Below are 18,647 nucleotides of genomic sequence, written 5' to 3' on the forward strand. Positions count from 1 at the left end.
AGTTAAGATAATGCAGGCAAAGCTCTTAGCTTAGTGAGAGGCACACGGCGAGCCCAATGTCAGTCCACACAAATTACTGACTAGGTTCATATCCCATACATCACTGTAGGCTCCTTGAGGTCAGGACCTGCCTTCCGTACCTCCCTACGGCCCAATAATCAGCTGGTTGTTTGACACGTATTTTCTTGCTGCGATTGGGTGAGGCTGAGCTGGGAGAATAATAGCTATGTCAGGACTTACTCTCCACCTTCTGGCTTCTTAGCCATTTCTCCTTCCCTCTAAGACAACCCTGATCCCGTCCCCAGGAGGGAATAATTTCAGCATCACCTCCCGTTGAGAACGCGTGTCTAGTAGAGCACGTTCCCGGGTTTTATTATACGTAAGGCAGGGCACCAAAAGCCCGTTGAGATCTCTGTGGATGGACAAGTGGTTTGACTGGTGGGCTCCCCACCGATCGTCCTGCCCACCGAGCTGCACTCAGCTGCAGGGGATAATCTCAGCAAGAGCTGGGTCAGTGGCCGAGCTTTCTGGCTTTCCTCTGACCTCAAGTCTATTTCTTTACCACGTGCCGCAGCTGTCTGCAGTGGAAATCTCCACTGAGGGACAGACCTCCTCTCAGTGCTCAATCAGGCAGAATCCCACAGGAAAGGAGGCTGGCCAGAGTCAGGAGGGTTCGGTCCCTGAGTTCCTGCGTGACGCTGGGCAAATCACAACTCTCAGAGCTTTGGTTTCCTTTTCTCCATCCGCTTAGGAGAGAAACTGCAAATCATTTCGGCTCCTGCTCTAACACCAGCTGGTGGACACGGGTTGCTTCCAAAGCGATATTGAGACAGAGTCTGAGGCTCACTGGGAAAGGGTGCTGTGATCCATTAGCAATGTCTGTAATCCATTAGCAATGTCTGCCAGGAATGGAAGGAGGGAAGAATAGTGTTTTGGTGGCACGCATACTGGCCTCCCCAACCCAGATACTTTATAAGGTTCCTCAGAGCTGAGAGCAGTTCGGATTCTTAAGATCTCATTGGATCAGACAGAACTTAAGAAGATCTCTCTGTTGATCTGACTTTGCTTCTAAAAGCACCACAGGTTTCTCATGACGAATGATCCCTTCCGACTTCTCAGTGCACACCACTGAGACTCATTCAGACCACCACATCCTTGCAGCCACCGTGACGGGTTCAGGCAAGGAAATCTCCTCCAGTCCAGGTCACTGGAAATCAGCGCTAAGATCCCCCACCCCTACCACCCCACCGGATCCAGCCATACCTGAAGCTACACCCAATCCTAGACTTTTAAATTATGTAAGCCAATACATTCTCTTTTTGGCTTGAGCCAGTATGAATTGGGGTTTTGTCACATGTCACTCAAAGAATCTTAATGTACAGATTCTTCTTTTTTCCCAGGCAGACCCCAGAATGGGGACCAAAGTGGGTTTAGCTAATACGACAGTGGGAACAGTTCGGGGGTTGTTTTTTTTTTTTTTTTCTCTTTGATCCAGTCAAGACAAGAGGCCTAGAATGCAGACACAGGACACCAATTTCTTCAGATGGAGGTGACTAGAAGACCCTTCCTGAGGGGTTTCTGTGATGAGAGGACATCCACTTTGGATAAGCAGAGTCAAAAAGGAGGCAAATTGTCTGGAATATATCCTTTTATTCCCCCCCCCCCCAAAGTTTTCAGGACTGCTGTCTCCTTAGCTTCCTGGGACACTGAGTCTAGCTTGGTTGAATTTATTTTAAAACATCGGCATAAATCACACATACCCTTGGGAGGGAACGTTAACCATCAACCAGCAGTTAATGTCCCTTCACCCCCTTCTCCTCCAGTTAAATGGACTGGAATCTCCACCCCATCTCCAGAGGGCCCTTCCCTGCCTTGTCCTAGAACATTTCAAAATTGGGTTTCTGCTTTAAGTTCTTGACATATCCTCCCTGCAGCTCGGCTCACTGGCCTGGCTCCCTCAGGCATTTCTGGAGTCCAGCTCTTGAAGCTTTTTCCTGGGGCAAATTCTTTTCTCCCCCACCCCGCCCCCTATGCAGAGACCTGACGGGCACAGTAGCGGTAGGAGGATAGCAAAGGCTTCGGAGCCAGACAGACCTGGGGACAAATCCTAGCATGCCACATTCTCACTGTGTCATCACGGACAAGTTGCTTAACCTCTCTGAGTCTCAGTTTTCCTTTCTGTAAAATGGGGATAATAACACTACTCACTGTGTCTGTCTCTGAGAATTCAATGTTATAATGCTTGCCCAATGGCTGACATAGTAAATGGCAGAGTATTAGTATTTATATCATTCTCATTTAGATCGGCTTAGGTGGGGGCAGGAAGGAAGGAGGATGGAGAAGAGAGAAAGAGGAAAGTGTTTGGGAGCCCTCAGACTTCCACATCATTCTACCCTGGGTGGTCCTGACCTGCTCTCCCCGGCCGCCCTAGTTTCAGCATCCCAGGTCACCCCCTGGAGAACTGTCGGCTCTACCCTTTCAGAGGTGACAGACTGACCTCTTTGCTCCCAGGTAGGGAGACTGAGGCTGGGCCTCTGCCAGGTCATAGGGTCTGTTGACAGAACTGAAGCTGTGACACGGTGGCTCTGACCACCCGGTCTCTGGTGCTTTGTCACAGCCGCCCTGAATGGGCTCAGACAGTCATTACACACCCGCATTGCTGTGTGTTTCTCCTTCAGCGCGTTTATCACAACTGTGACTGATTGTGTGATCATTTCCGTAACAGGTAATCATTCGAAAAATATTACTGCGCTTTAGTCTCTGCCTTTGTGGGGAAACAGCCCTTCCCCTCCTGGTCTTCAGATATCCACCTGCCCGGTGAAGATGTAGATTTGTACAGAGGAGTAAAGAGCAGGACCATGGCTAGACTCAGTTCCTCGTAATCTAAATAGATTTTGCCACGAGACAGTAGCCTTAAAAGCCTCCCCTGTGAGAAAACATTTTTTTTAAGTCCCTTAGCTCCCAATGAGCATAGCAATTTCCCAAATCACTGAGAGCGTAGAAAAGGTCTCCCTTCACCTGTGACCCCGGGCTTGCTAACTATGGCCAAAGGAGAGTACATAGAGGAAGCAAGGACACCTCTGCTCCTCTCAGCTTCAGCCCAGAGAGGACAGGAGATGGAGGAGACCAATGGTGAAAAGCATGGACTTAAGCGCCCCTGGGTCCACATCCCAGCTCTGCCACTTACTAGCTCTGTGACCATGGGCAAGTCATTTCACTTCTCTGTGCCTCAGTCTCCTCATCTGTAAAATGGGACTAAGAGTACTTCCGCACAGAGTTGTTGTATTAAATGCCTCTCACTGTTGTGGCCTCTCCCGTTGCGGAGCACAGGCTCCGGATGCGCAGGCTCAGCGGCCATGGCTCACGGGCCCAGCCGCTCCGCGGCATGTGGGACCCTCCCGGACCGGGGCATAAGCCCGTGTCCCATGCATCGGCAGGCGGACTCCCAACCACTGCACCACCAGGGAAGCCCTGTTGGTGTTTTTATACAAGCAGGGTCAGCTCCAAAGGCAGGGGTTTGTGCTGATCCTCTGGAGGCTCAAGGAATAAGCTGCACTGACACCACCACCCACCAGCTAGGGATGGGGAACCCGGAGATGCAGCAGGTTGAAGAGAAAGAAGCCCCGTGGTCCACTTTCTCTGGCTACACGGGGTCCCCCCATAGCCAGGATGGGACTCAACACGTCCCTGCTCAAGTGGGGGACATGCTGTTGGGGGAGGGGCTGAGTGACCGCAGCAGAGGCAGGCAGTGGACTGCCTGGGCAGGGGGCCAGATGAAGTGGTGATGGGAGGTCTGAGCCAAGGTAGAGACGAGCCAGCCAGGCAGGGCTCCAAGCCCAGAGCATGAGTTCTTCCAGCCGCCAGCTTTAGCCACAGATGCCAGAAAGGCAAGCAGTGATCCAGGCATCAGACGTGGCTGGAGACCCCGTCTTCTCCCCTCCATGGGGAACCTCGTCATCTGCATCCCTCCCAGACACACAGACTCAGATGGCACTTAGAGAGGGGGCTGAGGGGGAGCAGAAGGGAATCTGAGACTGGGCATTACCTAAAGGCCTGAAGTCCTGGATCAGATTAAATCTACCAGATTAGACTAAATCTAGCATTTTTCCTTGTTGCCCTAGGACTGGGGTTTGTGAGAAATCTCAGATCAGTTACAGGAAATAAAGAGAGCTTTCTCTGCATACACATGTGACAGTGTGAGGAAGTGTGCAGCCACCCAATGTAAGGCCCCAGGATGGACACTCCCGTGGGTAGGAACCACAGCTATCCTGTCCAGCCCTGTGTCTGAAACATAGTACATGCTCAGGAAATGTCCACTGAATGTGTGAATGGCGACTCAGTTACCGGAGCGGTAACAGACAGGTGGCCCATCTCTAGGACTGGGGAAGAAAGAACTCTTTTCTCAGCTTCCTTTGGGGGGTGGAGGGAGAGGGGGGCAGGCTTTGGAGTCAGACCCAACTGGGTTCAAACTCTGGCTTGGCCCTGGTGGTGGACAGATTCCAAAGCAGCCCCCAGCCACCCACCCTTGCTGGCAGCCACCCTGTCCTCTTAAGTATGAGTTGGCCCAGTGACTAGCTTCTAATGAATGGATATGGCAAAAGTGATGGGGTGGAGATCATCTCCAAGACGAGGTTATAAAAGACAGTGACACACACACACACACACACACACACACACACACACTTTGACAGAGCAAGCTGACGTGCTGGAGAGGCCCACGTGGCTAGGAACTGAGGGCCTCCCACCAACAGCCGTGGAGAAACTGCATCCTGCCTGCACTGCTGAGAGAATTTGGAAATGGATCCTGCCCCAGTTGGACCTTGAGGTGACTGGAGCCCCCTGATCCCTTGACTGCAGCCCATGAGAGGCCCTGAAGCAGAGGATCCAGCCGAGCCAGGCCTGGACCCCTAACCTGCAGAAACTTTGAGATTTTAAACACAGGCTATTTTAAGCCATTACGTTTTGGGATCATGTGTTAACGCAGCTACAGATAATACAGCCCCTCGTTACCTCTGTGCCCGGGAACCGATTACTCAAACTTCATGTGTTCCCTCATCTAAAAATGTGCATAATGATAACTGCTCGTATTATTGCTCCTATAACCTCCTCACCTTATAGCTTCATCGTGAGGGCTAAGAACATGGATGAACGAATGAATGGGTGGGACCCCTGGCTGAGCATTGAAAAGATCACAGAATCGGGGAATGAAGCCCACGCGTAGGTTGGAATGAAGCTGTGACGAGCCCTCACTGAGCAGCTGTCTCAAGGTCAGCGCCCCACTGTCCCACGGGGAGAGGTCCTCCACAGCAGAGAAGCCTTACCTCCATCCTCACTTTGCCGACCGGGGCCTCCTGGGGTTCCAGAGGACTGTGCTCACAGCTGCCTACCACTGGGGCGCCCAGCATCCCGTGGCCTCCCCCATACCCCGACGCTGGGTTCTGCTGTCCCTTCTTCATGGATTATGTTCCCCACGGGGCTGCTGTTACCCAAAAGCCGGCCAGGCTTGGCGCCGTGGAGATAAACAAGCCGAGAGCCACGGCATCTGAGAGCTCCAGAAACTGGCCTTTGTGGGGAAGCCGCAGCCAGCTGGCACAAGAGTCACGGCCTGGCCGTGGCCCCCGAGCAGGCAGACCTGGCGGTGACGGGACCAAGGGGAAGGGGTCAGGCCTTCGCCTTCACATGGCAACAGATGCCTGACTCCAGATCGGGAGAACAGACTTTCAGGCCAGATGCAGCTCACAGGGCCCGATGACTACGGTGTCTAGCGCTCCCCGCCCCAGGCCTACGTGATCCCCGCCCCTAAGCTGGATCCACCCTGCGGCTCACCCCAGCCCCCCGGCCCCACAGAGACGCGTGTCCGTCCCTTCCTCTCATCCAGGGTTGGAGCCCCCTGAGCAGAGGGCCCCAGGGGCCACATGGCCGTTGCCTGCCCTGCTGTTGCTCCGAAGACGGGAATGTGAGTCAGACCTTTGATGTCCGCAGGCATGGAAACAGGCTGGCGGCCCATGAGCGACTCAGCTGTGGCAGGTAGTGGTTTTGGGGTGACCCCAGCCCTCCTCCTGGGTCCAGCTGATCCCACAGCTTCTTGGATGCCGGGCACATGGGCTGCCCAAGCTGGGTGACGACCACTTCGGTACTGGGCTCCCAATTGCCCCGAGGAAGCAGAAGCCTCCCGCCCAGCGGGCAGCGGGTGAGTTAGGAGCCTGGCCCCGGAGCCACAGCCGGAAGCCGGTGTGCTGCTAGCCTCAGCTCTTCTCCATATGCGGCCGGGCCCCCACCGGATCGCCGTCCTGACAACGATGGTTGGCGTTAATAAGAACTTGCTCTATGCCGTTAGCTCAGGACGTCCCCACAAGCCCCCAAGGGAGGTCTGTTACAATCCCTGTCTTACATTCTGACCATTCTAATCAGAGGGTTAGGTGGGTTAAATCAAACCCAACTCTGAAACATCACGGCCTACTCATCATTCGCCCACACAGGGCTGTCTAAGGGGCTGGACGCAGAGGAATCGGGATTGGAACCCAGGTAGTCTGGCTTTGAGGCAGTGCTCTCTGCCATCTGTCTGTCCAGCCCCTACCTACTCGCCAGGCCCATCAACCGCCCACACAAAGTGCTGCGGGCTGGCTTTGTCCTGCGGGGACCCCTGACCTCCCCAGGGGTTTCTAACCCACTCACTCTCTCCACTCTGACAGAGCAACTATTTCCTGGCCCCAAAGCCCCAGTTGTTGGAAATTACAAGTTTTCTTTCCTGACCCCTAATTGCACACGTCTCCCATTAGCCAAAGCAAGTTCTTTCCACGGCGGCGTGATAAAAAGTGAACTGCGAAGCGTCATCTGGCCGCGCGCTCATTCGTCTCTGTCGCAGCCCCATCCCAGCCCCACCAGGCCCTACTCTCCCCTCGCCGATGCCACCATCAAAGAAACAGCCGCACCAATGCTGCAAGGCCGTGGCCGGGCCCAGCCCGAGAAGTCGAGGCTTGTCGACCTGCCAGAGTGAATCACTTTGCGAGCGTTTAATAGCATTGTCTTGATGATGAATAAATCACACCTTAATGGACCATTTTTCAATTTGTAGCCCCTAGTCAAGATTCCTAAAATGTCCCCAGATGTGAGGGATGACGTGGCACGCCAGCTTCCTACCCGCAGGAGACCCGGGCACCGGCAACTGGAGGCAGAGCACAACCTCAGTTTCCCACGATAAAGACAAGATTCCTCCCCTGTCCCTTTAGAGCCTCTCTTGGGGGGATGTTTCTGGAGAGAGGTGCGGGCCGGGAGCGAGCCTATCTCAGATACTGGGATTCTGGGAAGGAAAGTATGGCAACCCCAAGCCCCCGGGGGGAGATTGGAACGTCTCGAAATCTTGCCAGCTTTGGAGTTAGAAAGAAAAGGGTCTGAAGCCCAGCTCTGCTCTTTGCCATCTGTGTGACCTAGGGCAAGTCAGTTCACCTCTCTGGGCCTCAGAGATTATCACAGGACCACTTCACACAGCTTCAGAGAGGGCCAAAGGAGAGAAGGAATAAAAGAAGCTCAGAGAAGCGCCCGGCACGCAGTGTGTACTGCTGCAATAGGTGGTGAAGGGAGTGTTAGTAATGGCGAGTATTTATTAGGTGGTGTCGTAAGTTGAATGGTATCCCCCCAAAATTCATGTCTACCCAGAGACTTAGAACGTGACCTTATCTGGAAATAGCCTTTGCAGATGTAATTAGTTATGATGAGGTGGTACTGGATTAGGGTGGCCCTAAATCCAATGACTGGTGTCCTTATAAGAGGAGAGGACACACGGAAGAGGGCCAGGTAAGGGCAGTGAACACCTCCTCATTCATTTGTTCTCTCGTGCGGGGCGGGTCCAACAGCACACTGGGTGCGGACACGGGGCTGCCAGCATCCACGGTGCAGGGAGCCCCCTGACCCTTCAGATACTCTGGAAGAATTCCTAGGGTCATCCCTGGATTTGCCCTCCCTGGATTCTCTACAGTCGCCCTGTAGCCGGGTACAGAGGAGGGGGAGAAACCCAGGCAAAACCACACTTCCGAACCAATCCAGCAGCAAACATTCCTCACCCTGGGTCAGGAGTGTTTGTCTATCGGGAAGCAAGAACAGTTCATCTGAGTTTCTTCACCCTTTGTCCCAAGAGGCAAAAATGTCAGAAATGTGCAAGAGCTCTGGCCACAGAGGGACACTATCTCGCCCCTGCGGTCCATTTCCTGCACGGGGCTGAGGGTCAGGGTGAGGGCCACTGCCCTGAGGGTCAGGAGAAGGGGATCGGCCCCTGCTGGGCCGCGGGCTGGCTGTGGGGCGCAGGGTGAGGCTCTCCCATCTCTGGGCCCCAGTTTTCTTATCTGAAAAATGGGGGTGTTGACGCCTGATCCAGCCTTGCATGGAGTTAAGTACCAGCAGATGGCATAACCGCAGGTCAGGTCATATTGGGTGGTTTTCCTCTATTCTCTCTAGGGGGGTCAACAACATGAGAAATGGGGTCTTCCGTCAGTGCCTCCCTCAGACCCGACTTTATAACCAGCGGACTTGGCCCTGTCGGTCAGTGCATTTGATTCACTAAGTACCCACGGCGTGCACGGCACTGTGCGGGTTTCTGGGAGGTTATTTATGACTGTTAACACCGAAGATTAACAATACCAGCAGTAGCCAGCATTTATTGAGCATTTGCTAGATCCAAAGCATTATGTGCTTTGCCTCATTTAATTCTGAAAACAAATCTACTAGATAGGAATCGTCAGAACCCCCATTTCTGAAAGAAGACTCAGTCCAGAGGGAGGACGACTTGCCCAAGCCCACACAGTTAGGTTGGACCCCGTTTATTCTCGATTTCAGACCAGATGCTGCAGCCTGCAAGTACCCACGGCCCAGTGGGCGAGGTGAGCCTGGACCCTCCCATAGATGCGACATTCCTAACCCGAGCTTGTGTTTCTCGTGCCCGACACAGGGTCAAACATTCCACCAATGTTGTATTGCCGAGACCTCCCAAGACCTTCCTGAGGAGTTGTTACCATTATTGTTATTATCCGGTTCATACAGATGAGGACACAGAGGCCCTGGGGGTTACACGGGTGGAGAGCTGAGAAGTCAGGACCAAAATCCGGCCTTCCTGACTCCTCCTGTCCCCGCAAAAGGGAGCCGGACACCATGGTACTAAATCCATGCAGAGACAGCCAAGAGTATTGGAACGGAGATCCCAGGGGTCTTCCTGGAGGAAGAGGATCACAAAAGATGGGCTGAACCTGCACAGATTTCCTCTGTCCAGGCCAGCTCAGGCATTTGCCAGAAACTTGGGGACCAGATGGCCACACTCCTCTGAGGGACTCGGAAGGAATCTGTCCCACCTGGCTCGGGAGGACCTCACCCTGCCCTGCCTCACAGGCCGGTCTGCATGCCAGGCCGGGGCTGGCCCATGGCCCACTCATCTCTCCTCATTCTGCAGGCCCCAGGGAGGAAAGTCCAGAGCCAAGGTTATCGTGGGGTTCACATACCCCAGGGAGGGGTGGATACACAAAGCTAAAGGTCATTCAACACAGCATGACTTGCAATCACAAAAGATTGGAACTGATGTCATGTCTATCAACAGGGTACTGGGTTAAGACACTTTGGTACAATCACATGACTCACGCGTCAGAGGAGATCCTGAGTCCATAATAAAAACTGACATTTAGGAAGGACTTTACACGTGGTCAGGGTCTCTTCCAAGTGTATCCACTCATTTGGTCCTTACAGCAATCTCAGGAGGGACCACGACCATCACTTTAAAATGAGGAAAGTGAGCACAGAAAGCTCCAGTCCCTCGTCCACGGCTCGTGGCCATGAACAGCAGAGCTGAGATTTGGTGCGGGCAACAGAGGCTGGCTGGGGACCAGTCTGCCACATGCTCTCCCAGCTTCTCTGTCTTGACAAGAGCCCTGGCGCCCTTGGAACCCGGGAAGGAAGAGAGGCACACAGACACCCTTCAGCGCTCCCTGCCCTGTGCCAGCCTGCGGAGCAGGTGCAATTAGAAGAGGCTCGACTGAGGCGTCCTCGTCTGAAGTGGATTCTGATAACTCAGCCGCTGTGGTAGCCAACTTCCCCTCCAGCCAATTACGGCCCGCGGGGCCCACTGATGATTTTTACAGCCTTTCCTGGAGTCATGACAAGGAAAACTAAATGAGCTACAGGACCCCTTTCATCACTAACAGCCGGGTATCACGGTTGGGGGCAGAGGAAGGAAAGAAAAATCACTTTTCTCCCCTACTTTGAGCTAATCAAGAGAACTCGAGCCTGGACGGCCAACATGTTGGTGTTGAGAAAAGCTGTTCTCAAGCAGAACTAATTGGCAACAGAAATGGAATCTTCCCCTCCCCCCCCAAAAAAAGTATAAACATGCTTTCTCCCTGGGAATTACCCTTCAGAATAGGTATTCCAGACATGTGTGTGCAATGGCCCGAGCATGGCCTGGAGTGGACGTCTCCACTCCTGTTGCCCAGCACCCCTGCCCTTCTCCCAAGAACAGCAGCTAGCTTTGGGACACCTCAGGCCCTGATTCGCTGACACTGGTTTGGATAGAATTGATTCCCCCTCAGCTCCAAGGATAAGGCTTGTCAGTTGCTCATGCCAAGGAGCGTATTCCAGGGATATTTCAGGAATGGGCATACAACCCAACAAGAAACAATACGGCACAAGAAAGGAACACTTTATGAGGCTTCTGGAAAAGAGAGCTCTTGCCACTTTAGAGGTGCAGAGAGGTGAAGTAATTTGCCTAGAGTCACACAGCACAGTGGTAGGGGATCAGGATTTGAACCCAAGTCTGTAGGACTGAAGAGTTTGCAACACTTAACTGCTAAGCTCTACCAAGAGGGGGAATAAACTCCAGAGGAAGCCAGAGAAGCTGGATCCAAACCCAACTCTGTGTGATTCCAGGCAAGTTACTTAACCTCTCTGTTCATCAGTTTCCAGACCTGTAAAGTGGGGCTTATAAGAGCACCTCCACTTGCGGGACCTGAGGGTTGAATGAATTTACAGCAATACATGTAAAGTGTGTGGAAAAGTGCCTGTCTCACAGTGAGGATTTACCCTTACCCCCCTCACACTGTTTCCCACATGTGATGAGAGTCAGACTAAATAAAAGCAGGGGAAGGGGAGGAAGGAGAGGTCGATGCTATCAGGCTCGGTTCCCCTCCGGGAGCAGCCGTACCACAAAGATGTGGCACATCAGGAACCCACAGCCCGCTCAGGCTTGGGTATTCTGACCTGGAGAGACAGAGTCGACGGCAGCTGGGCCTGTCTATGTGGTGGTGGTTGAGATCCAGGGGAAATTCCACTCATTCAAGTGGCAAAAAAGTAAGACATCTGACAAATGCCACGTGGTTGAGGGTGGGTGTGAATCGGTACAGCCACATTGGAAAATAGTTCAGTATATTATTTCATATTCCTATGGCCCAGCAATCCTACTCCTGGGTACACGTCTGAGACACACGCCAGCATGAACGTACTAGGACAAGTGCAAGAATGCTCAAAGCAATTCTGTTTATAACAGCAAACAGACAAGTGGAAACAACCCAAAGACCCATAGACTTGGAAAACAAATTCCGGCACACTGCAGAATAGTATACGGCAGTGAAAGTGAATCAACAGCCAGCCACGTGCCGCCATAGATGAATTTTAGTGATAAAATGATTTAAGAACACAGAGGTACCACAGGACAACATATATCTTTTTATAAAGTTCAAAAATAAGTAAAAGTAAATGATACATTATTATGGCATAAATACGTGAGTGATAATACTACTTTTTCAAACAAGAGAAATCAGGATGATGGAAACATTCCGGAGTTGGATGATGGTGGTGATTGCAAAACATTGCGAGCGTGCTAAATGCCACAGAACTGTACCCTGGAAAATGGTGAATGTGGTAAGTTTTATATTATGGATCTCTTACTACAATTTTCTAAAAACCAAGGGAAAGATAAACACAAAGTTCAAGTAGTAGCTACCACAGTGGAAGGAGCACGTACCTGGTTATAAATAATTGTCACAGCTGTTTGTGGGTTGGGTGGGTAAATGGGGACATTCAATTGTCTCTTTCACCTGGGCTGTGATTAATTGAAGTCACCTGAGGTCCATTTTGTAAAGACTTGAGGAAAGCTCTCTGGACCTGGATTTGGGGACCAGGGATCTAATGGGTGCCCCTGGGCAAGTGAGAAAAGACCTTGGGCCGTTCCCGCTGCTGCCAACCAGGCACCAGCCTATCGGGCATCTGGCGGGTGGGTGCAACCAATGGTCTGGAGGTACCACTTAAGCCCACCTCCTCATGCCTCCACCTGCAGGGCCTTCCCCTCCCCTCGCTCATTCTCCCCTGGGGAGTGAGTTTGGAGGGCGATGCTAGGCTCGCTCCTCATCAGAGGGCTGCCTGCAGCACTGGGTGGTGGGAGAGGTGATTCAGTTCAAGGGACAACACGGTCACAGCCACCTGGCCAAGACAGACTCCGAGTTCCATCACCTGCCTGACTCCTGGGTTTATCCGAACTCAGGTAAGAAAGAGGGGGTTGTTTACCGGGTCCTCCAAGCCCACCTGAGACAGAGAAGGGGGGTGTGAGTATAGGGGCCACATGAAGAGCCTGGAACCTGGGCCTGGTTGGTCTGACGGGCACATGTGAGGATGCACGATTCCACAGACTCTCGTTGTTTTGCAAAGGAGCGGCTGCTTGGTGAGTTAGCACGGGCTATTAAAATGCGGTATTCATAAATGAAATATAGCATGCAGCTAGAGGTGCCCAGGGACCCTAATTCAGTCTGACCGCTTTGTCACCCTTGGCAACGTAGCAAAGCGAATATGCCATAAGTCTTAACTGAGTACCTACTATGGGCTACAGCACTGAACAAAACAGGCCAAAATAAATAAATAAATAAAAAACCTGCCCTCAGGAAACTCACATTCTAGTAGAGGATATTTTGAAAAAGAAAAATAATATATTATTTTTAGATGATGGAAAGAGGTACGGAGTGAGCCATGTGGAGATCTGGGAATGAGTGTCCCAGGCAGAGGGGAAGGCAAGTGCAAAGGTCCTGAGGCAGTACTGAGCCTGGCTCACTTGAGAACAGTGAGTGTGGCGAGGGGCAGGGCAGGGCAGAATCTGGAGATGAGGTCCAGATTTTGCGGGGCCTGGTGGCCGTGGTTAGGAGCAGGGAGCCAGGCCTGTGGGAGGAGGGTGTCCTGAGCAGAGGAGGGGCAGGATCTGACTTCCTTTTCATAAGACCTGCTGGCTGCAGGTGTAGAACAGCCCATCAGAGAGGCAAGAGGAGAAGCAGAGACATCCGTGAGGACGCAACCACAACAGTCCAGAGAGGGATGATGGCCACAGGGACGAGGGTGGCGGCAGTGGAGGTGACGGGAAGCCAGCAGCTTCCGGAGACAGGTTGAGGGTAGAGCCAATAGAATGTCTTTTTTACTGAAAAGTGGAAGCAGCTGGGCTCTACTCATGTGTTTTGCAGTCAAGAAAGTTTGAGACCTGGTTTGAAAATAGAGATGTGGTTGTCAAAACGGCTCCCTTCTCACAACCTCCTGGGGCTTCTGTTATGCAGGCATTGAAAGGAGTGGTTTAGGTCTTCATGTGCTAACAGGGAAAGACACCGGGGTGTATTGTCAAGTGAGACAAGGAAGATGCGGAATAAAATGTAAGAATGACCTCATTTTTGAACATTAAAATTACATATACGAGTGAATGAACGGTCTGGAAGAACAGACAGTGGTTACCTGGAGCGGAACCCACTGAGATTTAAAGTCAGGATTGCCCTTCCTACATGCAAAATAAAAGAATCCAAAAACCCTGGTTTTAGCTCCTTTTAAGATTGCTGTGGGCGGGACTCGCTTCCTGCCATCCCAGCCTCACTTCTCATAGGCGGCCAGTGTCCCCACCTGGGCCTCCTCCTTGGCTAGGCCTGTAAGAAGGCAGAACAGGGGAATGAGAAATATTTTCCTCTCGTGCTTGCGGGCCTGGGAGACTGGAAAGGGCCCACCTGGCTCCTAGGCTTTCTAAAAATAGAAAGTTTTCTGAACTTTCCAATAGGTTTGGCTTAGTTGTTCCTCCTCCATGTTCCAAGACGCCATTTTGATTAGAGAATCATGTGTTGTGCATGAAAATCAAGGATGGCAGGAGCGAGACCTGAAAAGGGATGGAATTTACAGGGAGCTGCCCCTGATGGGACCCAGAAACGCCCTGCGAATGTGGAGGGGCGGGGGGGGGGCACCGAGAATGCAGGGACCCAGGGCCTTTGTGCTGCCTGAGCTGGGGCCCTGGACGCAGCCGGTGCAAATAACACCTTCTGACCCTCCCGATCTCTGCATCCATTCCAGCGCTTAGAGCAGGAGAGAGGAGTTTGGCTGTTGGGTTTGTTTGAGGCCAGAGGAGGAAGTTGAGGGATTGTGTCCAAGGCCCAGTGCCTGGAGTTTGAATCCCTTTGGGTGAGAGCTGAGGACGGTCCATGACAAGATTTCTAAGACCCTGGGCACAAGCATATATGCTGTGGGGCCAGTGGTGTGTTGGTAAAGGTTTAACAACCAGCTTTCCAGGGGAAAGTATATGTGTGGGTATGCACGTACACACATGTGTACAAATATAGGCACTTACTCATGCTTGCACACATAAACACATATATACTCAGGTTTACTATAGATTGTATTGATGGAAAGGATGTATAGCCCACAACTTACACATAAACATAAAATGTACAATATCCCCTCCTTTTGTAAATTTCATATACTCAGTTGATTCACACAGGACATTTTTGTTGATTTTTGCCCCCAACTCTTGTATCTGTTGTCACCCTATGGTTATAATTGATGAGTGACTGTAGTTCTTTCCAGAACGTTGGCTGATATCTGCCTTTACCTTAAGGACTGAGACAAAAATGATACACCAAAGTGCAGGTCGGAACTTTCCTGGTTTGTCAGCGAAGTGTGCAACTTCCCTGCTTTTTGGTGTTATTCCCACTGTAACAATTAGAGACGTGACGCACTTTTATGTTTAACCTGCATCATCCTTTTCTCCCTCCCTTTCTTTGTCTAGATCACTTTGTCTGTTGACCTAGACAGTCAACAAAACAATAAATCAAGCCCTGAGCTGTACTGTTTGCCAATTCCTGTAGTGTAATTACTCCCACCATGGCCGACTTCAGGCTACCAACTTAAGTCGCAAAAAATGGAATTGGGAAGAGATCTGCAATAGTGCACTGTTAGGGGGTGTTCCCACCAGACAGACACACCGGACGTGAATATCCCCAGGAGAACCAGTAACAGTAACATGTAGTTTTAAAAACTGGAAAGTGATGAGTTTTGAGCACTTACGACCTTTGTTTTTTGTTTTTTTAAATTTATTTCATTTATTTATTTTTTGGCTATGTTGAGTCTTCGTTGCTGCGTGCGGGCTTTCTCTAGTTGTGGCGAGCGGGGGCTGCTCTTCGTTGCGGTGCGTGGGCTTCTCATTGTGGTGGCTTTTCTTGTTGCAGAGCACAGGCTCTAGGTGTGTGGGCTTCAGTAGTTGTGGCACGCGGGCTTCAGTAGTTGTGGCTCACGGGCTCTAGAGCACAGGCTCAGTAGTTATGGCGCACGGGCTTAGTTGCTCCATGGCATGTGGGATCTTCCCGGACCAGGGCTCGAACCCGTGTCCCCTGCATTGGCAGGTGGACTCTTAACCACTGCGCCACCAGGGAAGCCCCACGACCTTTGTTTTTAATTAAATTTATTTAATTATAAGTTTATGTAGCTTAATTTTTAATAATGGCTCTGGTTAGCAACGCGTTCACCAAATTCCTGAAAATCTGACAGTTGGCTTTTGCGAGCCGGTCCAAGCTGGCTCCAGCACGCCACCCGTGCAGGGACCACATGGCAGAGAGTGTCACGGGCTGGGGAGGAAGCCCTTCCCTCCACCTCTGCCCAGAACCCAGAGCAGCTCAGGCACTAAGCAGCTGGAGTCTGGCCGCACCAGATGGGTGCTGGCAACAGTGAACTTCTCCCAGTGGCCTTGGCGGCAGAGGCGAGGGACTAGTTTGCAAGCCAATGTGAAACAGCCCTTTGGAGCTCCCCAGAAGGAACTGGGGGACCCTGGGGGTGCTGAGCTTCCAATGACACGTAGGTGAGGGCTCTGTAAGTGGCAGACATCTGGGTTAAATCACTCTGTGCCAAACCTAAGCTGCGGGACTGAGCTGGGCTTTCAGCGTTTCATGAGGCTTTTCTGAAGCTTGCGGGGCCCTAGGACTGTTCTCGCTGACAGCAGTCACGGGGCACTGCAGGCCAGCAATCACTTCTTCAAGCCCATCTTAATCCCAGCCTCCTCCAGCGCCTTCCCTGATGCGCTGGGGGACTCGCGGGGAGATTTTCCTCCTCTTTAAGCTTGTGTCTCACCCACGTTTAGAACATAAGTGCCTTCCAGCCAGAGTCATAGCAATTTAGAGTTTAAAGAGATTTCCTAAAATAATCTCGTCTTATAGATGAGAGAAGGGGAGTGACTTGCACAAGATTACAGAAATCAAGGGCAGAACTGTGTAGGGTGACCAGCTGTCCCGGGACTGAGGGGGTCTCCTGGGACAAGTTGGTCACTCTTGAGCTAGGACCACCAGTCGGGTCTCAACTCAAGCCCAAGGCAGAGGGTCTGGGCCAGTCCTAGAAAGAAAAGGAGCGAGTACAGAGCTGCTGCGGGATGGAATTTTCCAAGGGAAGAGAAAAGAGGAGGCCATATCTGGGTGCTGGGACTTCCAGCTCTACCCAGATGGCTGGCACCCGAGGGATTTCCCACCTGCCACAGCCCTGCTGTGGATTTCCCCGCCCTTGATGTAACATGCATCCTCCTTGTCTCTGCCAGAGAGACACTAGCTGACTTTATCTGCATCTTATCTCTTGGCTGCTGTCACCACAGCTTCAGGGATGTATATGCAAATAGCCTACGATAATATTAATATGTGATTCCCCCCAGGGGAGGCATGTGGAAAGCACTGTATGTGTTTCACAATTCTGTTTCGTCCAGAGGAGCAGTGGGGGCCCAGAATGATTCGAAACAGATTTTTGAAAAAGGCAAAATAAAACTGGAACAAAACCTCATAGAGGCATGTGCCACTCTCCCCACCCCCAGCTCTCCCCACCCCTGCCTAATATTAACTCTCTTCTCTCATTCCCCGGGAGCCTCGTACAGCAAGGGGCATCAGGCCCTCTCCATTCAAGCCAGGAGCCCCTGCCCATCCCTGGGCTGACATACCCTCTAAATGTTGCAGGCTGATCAGCCCAGTGCTTCGTCTGTCCCACTGTTCTTCTTCCTCGTACACATAACACTCCCCTGACACCCTCTCCTCCTTCACCTCTGCTTCCTGGGATAGTCACAGACTCAGAGAACACAGAAGTCCCGGCTACTCCTGGAGGCGGAGAGCTTCTGAGATCTGACTCTCATCTCTGCCACTGACCAGCTGTGTGACCTTGGGCAAGTCACTTCATTTCTCTATGCCTCCATTTGCTCAATGTACAACGAGAATAAGAGTAATAATCCCTGTCCTGCCAGGGGCTCATGGGAATTCTCTGAGCTAAAGCTTCAGCAAAGCCTGGCACAGTGCCTGGCATGCAGCAGACCCACACAACATAGCAGTCGTAGGGAATTCCCTGGAGTCCAGTGGTTAGGACTCTGCACTTTCACTGAAAGGGCCAGGATTCATTCCCTGGTCAGGGAATTAAGATCCTGCAAGCTGCCCGGCGCTGCTAAACACAAGGAAAAAACAGTAGTCATAATAAGAGCCCCTTAAAGATCACCTAGTTCAACCCCTCATTGTAGGGATGGACAAAGGGAGGCCCAGAGAGGGGAAGGAAGTTGCCTAAGGCCACACAGCAAGATGCTGCCATTTCATCTCAGCCTCAGCGCTTGGGGAGCTCCAGGTGGGATGTGCGGATGCCCTCCTCACACCCCGACTCCCTCTAAAGTCTGGTCCACGCCAGCTGCACACGGAGCAGTCGCTTCGCACTCACCATCGAGCAGGTCTCGACATTCAGGGCCGTGTCACGCCGTCCTCCTGGAAGCAACACGGCTTTCTCTATCGCTGAAGCGAGCGTCGGCTCCCATCGGCTGCGGGGCTCGGGAGACCAGCCTGTAGGGACTGGCCGCTCGGAAGATGGCCTCGGAGGACCCCCTGCCCGCGATCTTCCTCGTGGTGCCGTGGGGACGGCGCGCGGCCGCCAGCCGGGCTCCGATAAAGCAGCCTGGCTCTTATCCGGCCTGTGTGAGGGTGCAGGCGGCCGCGGAGCTGGGGTTCCAGGAAGCCCGCCTGGGGCCCCCCCGGCCGGCCCCGTTCCCCCCGGATGCTGCCTGCCGCTCTGGCCGCGGCCGATTGCCCGTCAGTGTCACTCTGAGCTCTGCCAGGGAGAATTCCATGCTGGCCCCCTGCAGGCGGAGCCCCACCCCTTCACGGCCCACCCCCACTCGCATCTTGGCAAGGGGACCGGGAAAGGCAGCTAATTTCAAGTCCGTACAGCGTTTGTGGTCGTGTCCTGAACTCTCCACGATTAATCACGGAGCATCTGATTTCTGCTTTGCCTCAGAGGGGGGTGTGGGGAGGCCTGGAAGTTTCTGTTTACTCATTCTGCACCGGGCTTCGTGCTAATCACAAACAGACGGGACCCAGCCTCCCGCTCGC

At 52.4% G+C, this 18,647-nt stretch overlaps 1 protein-coding gene across 1 annotated transcript in view; it reads right to left on the reverse strand.

Moving 5' to 3' along the window:
• The window catches only part of RIPOR3 (RIPOR family member 3), a 72,619-nt gene extending 54,307 nt beyond the window's left edge, over nt 1-18,312 (reverse strand). Inside the window, exon 1 of the mRNA XM_082671668.1 lies at nt 17,983-18,312. Coding sequence (XP_082527794.1) covers nt 17,983-17,985 — 3 coding nt within the window. The 5' untranslated portion in view covers nt 17,986-18,312. The remainder of the gene's footprint in view (nt 1-17,982) is intronic.
• Nucleotides 18,313-18,647: the final 335 nt, after the last annotated feature.

The sequence above is a fragment of the Grampus griseus genome (genome assembly GCF_964374135.1).
Source record: "Grampus griseus genome assembly, chromosome: 14".
In the NCBI taxonomy this organism is placed as follows: domain Eukaryota; kingdom Metazoa; phylum Chordata; class Mammalia; order Artiodactyla; family Delphinidae; genus Grampus; species Grampus griseus.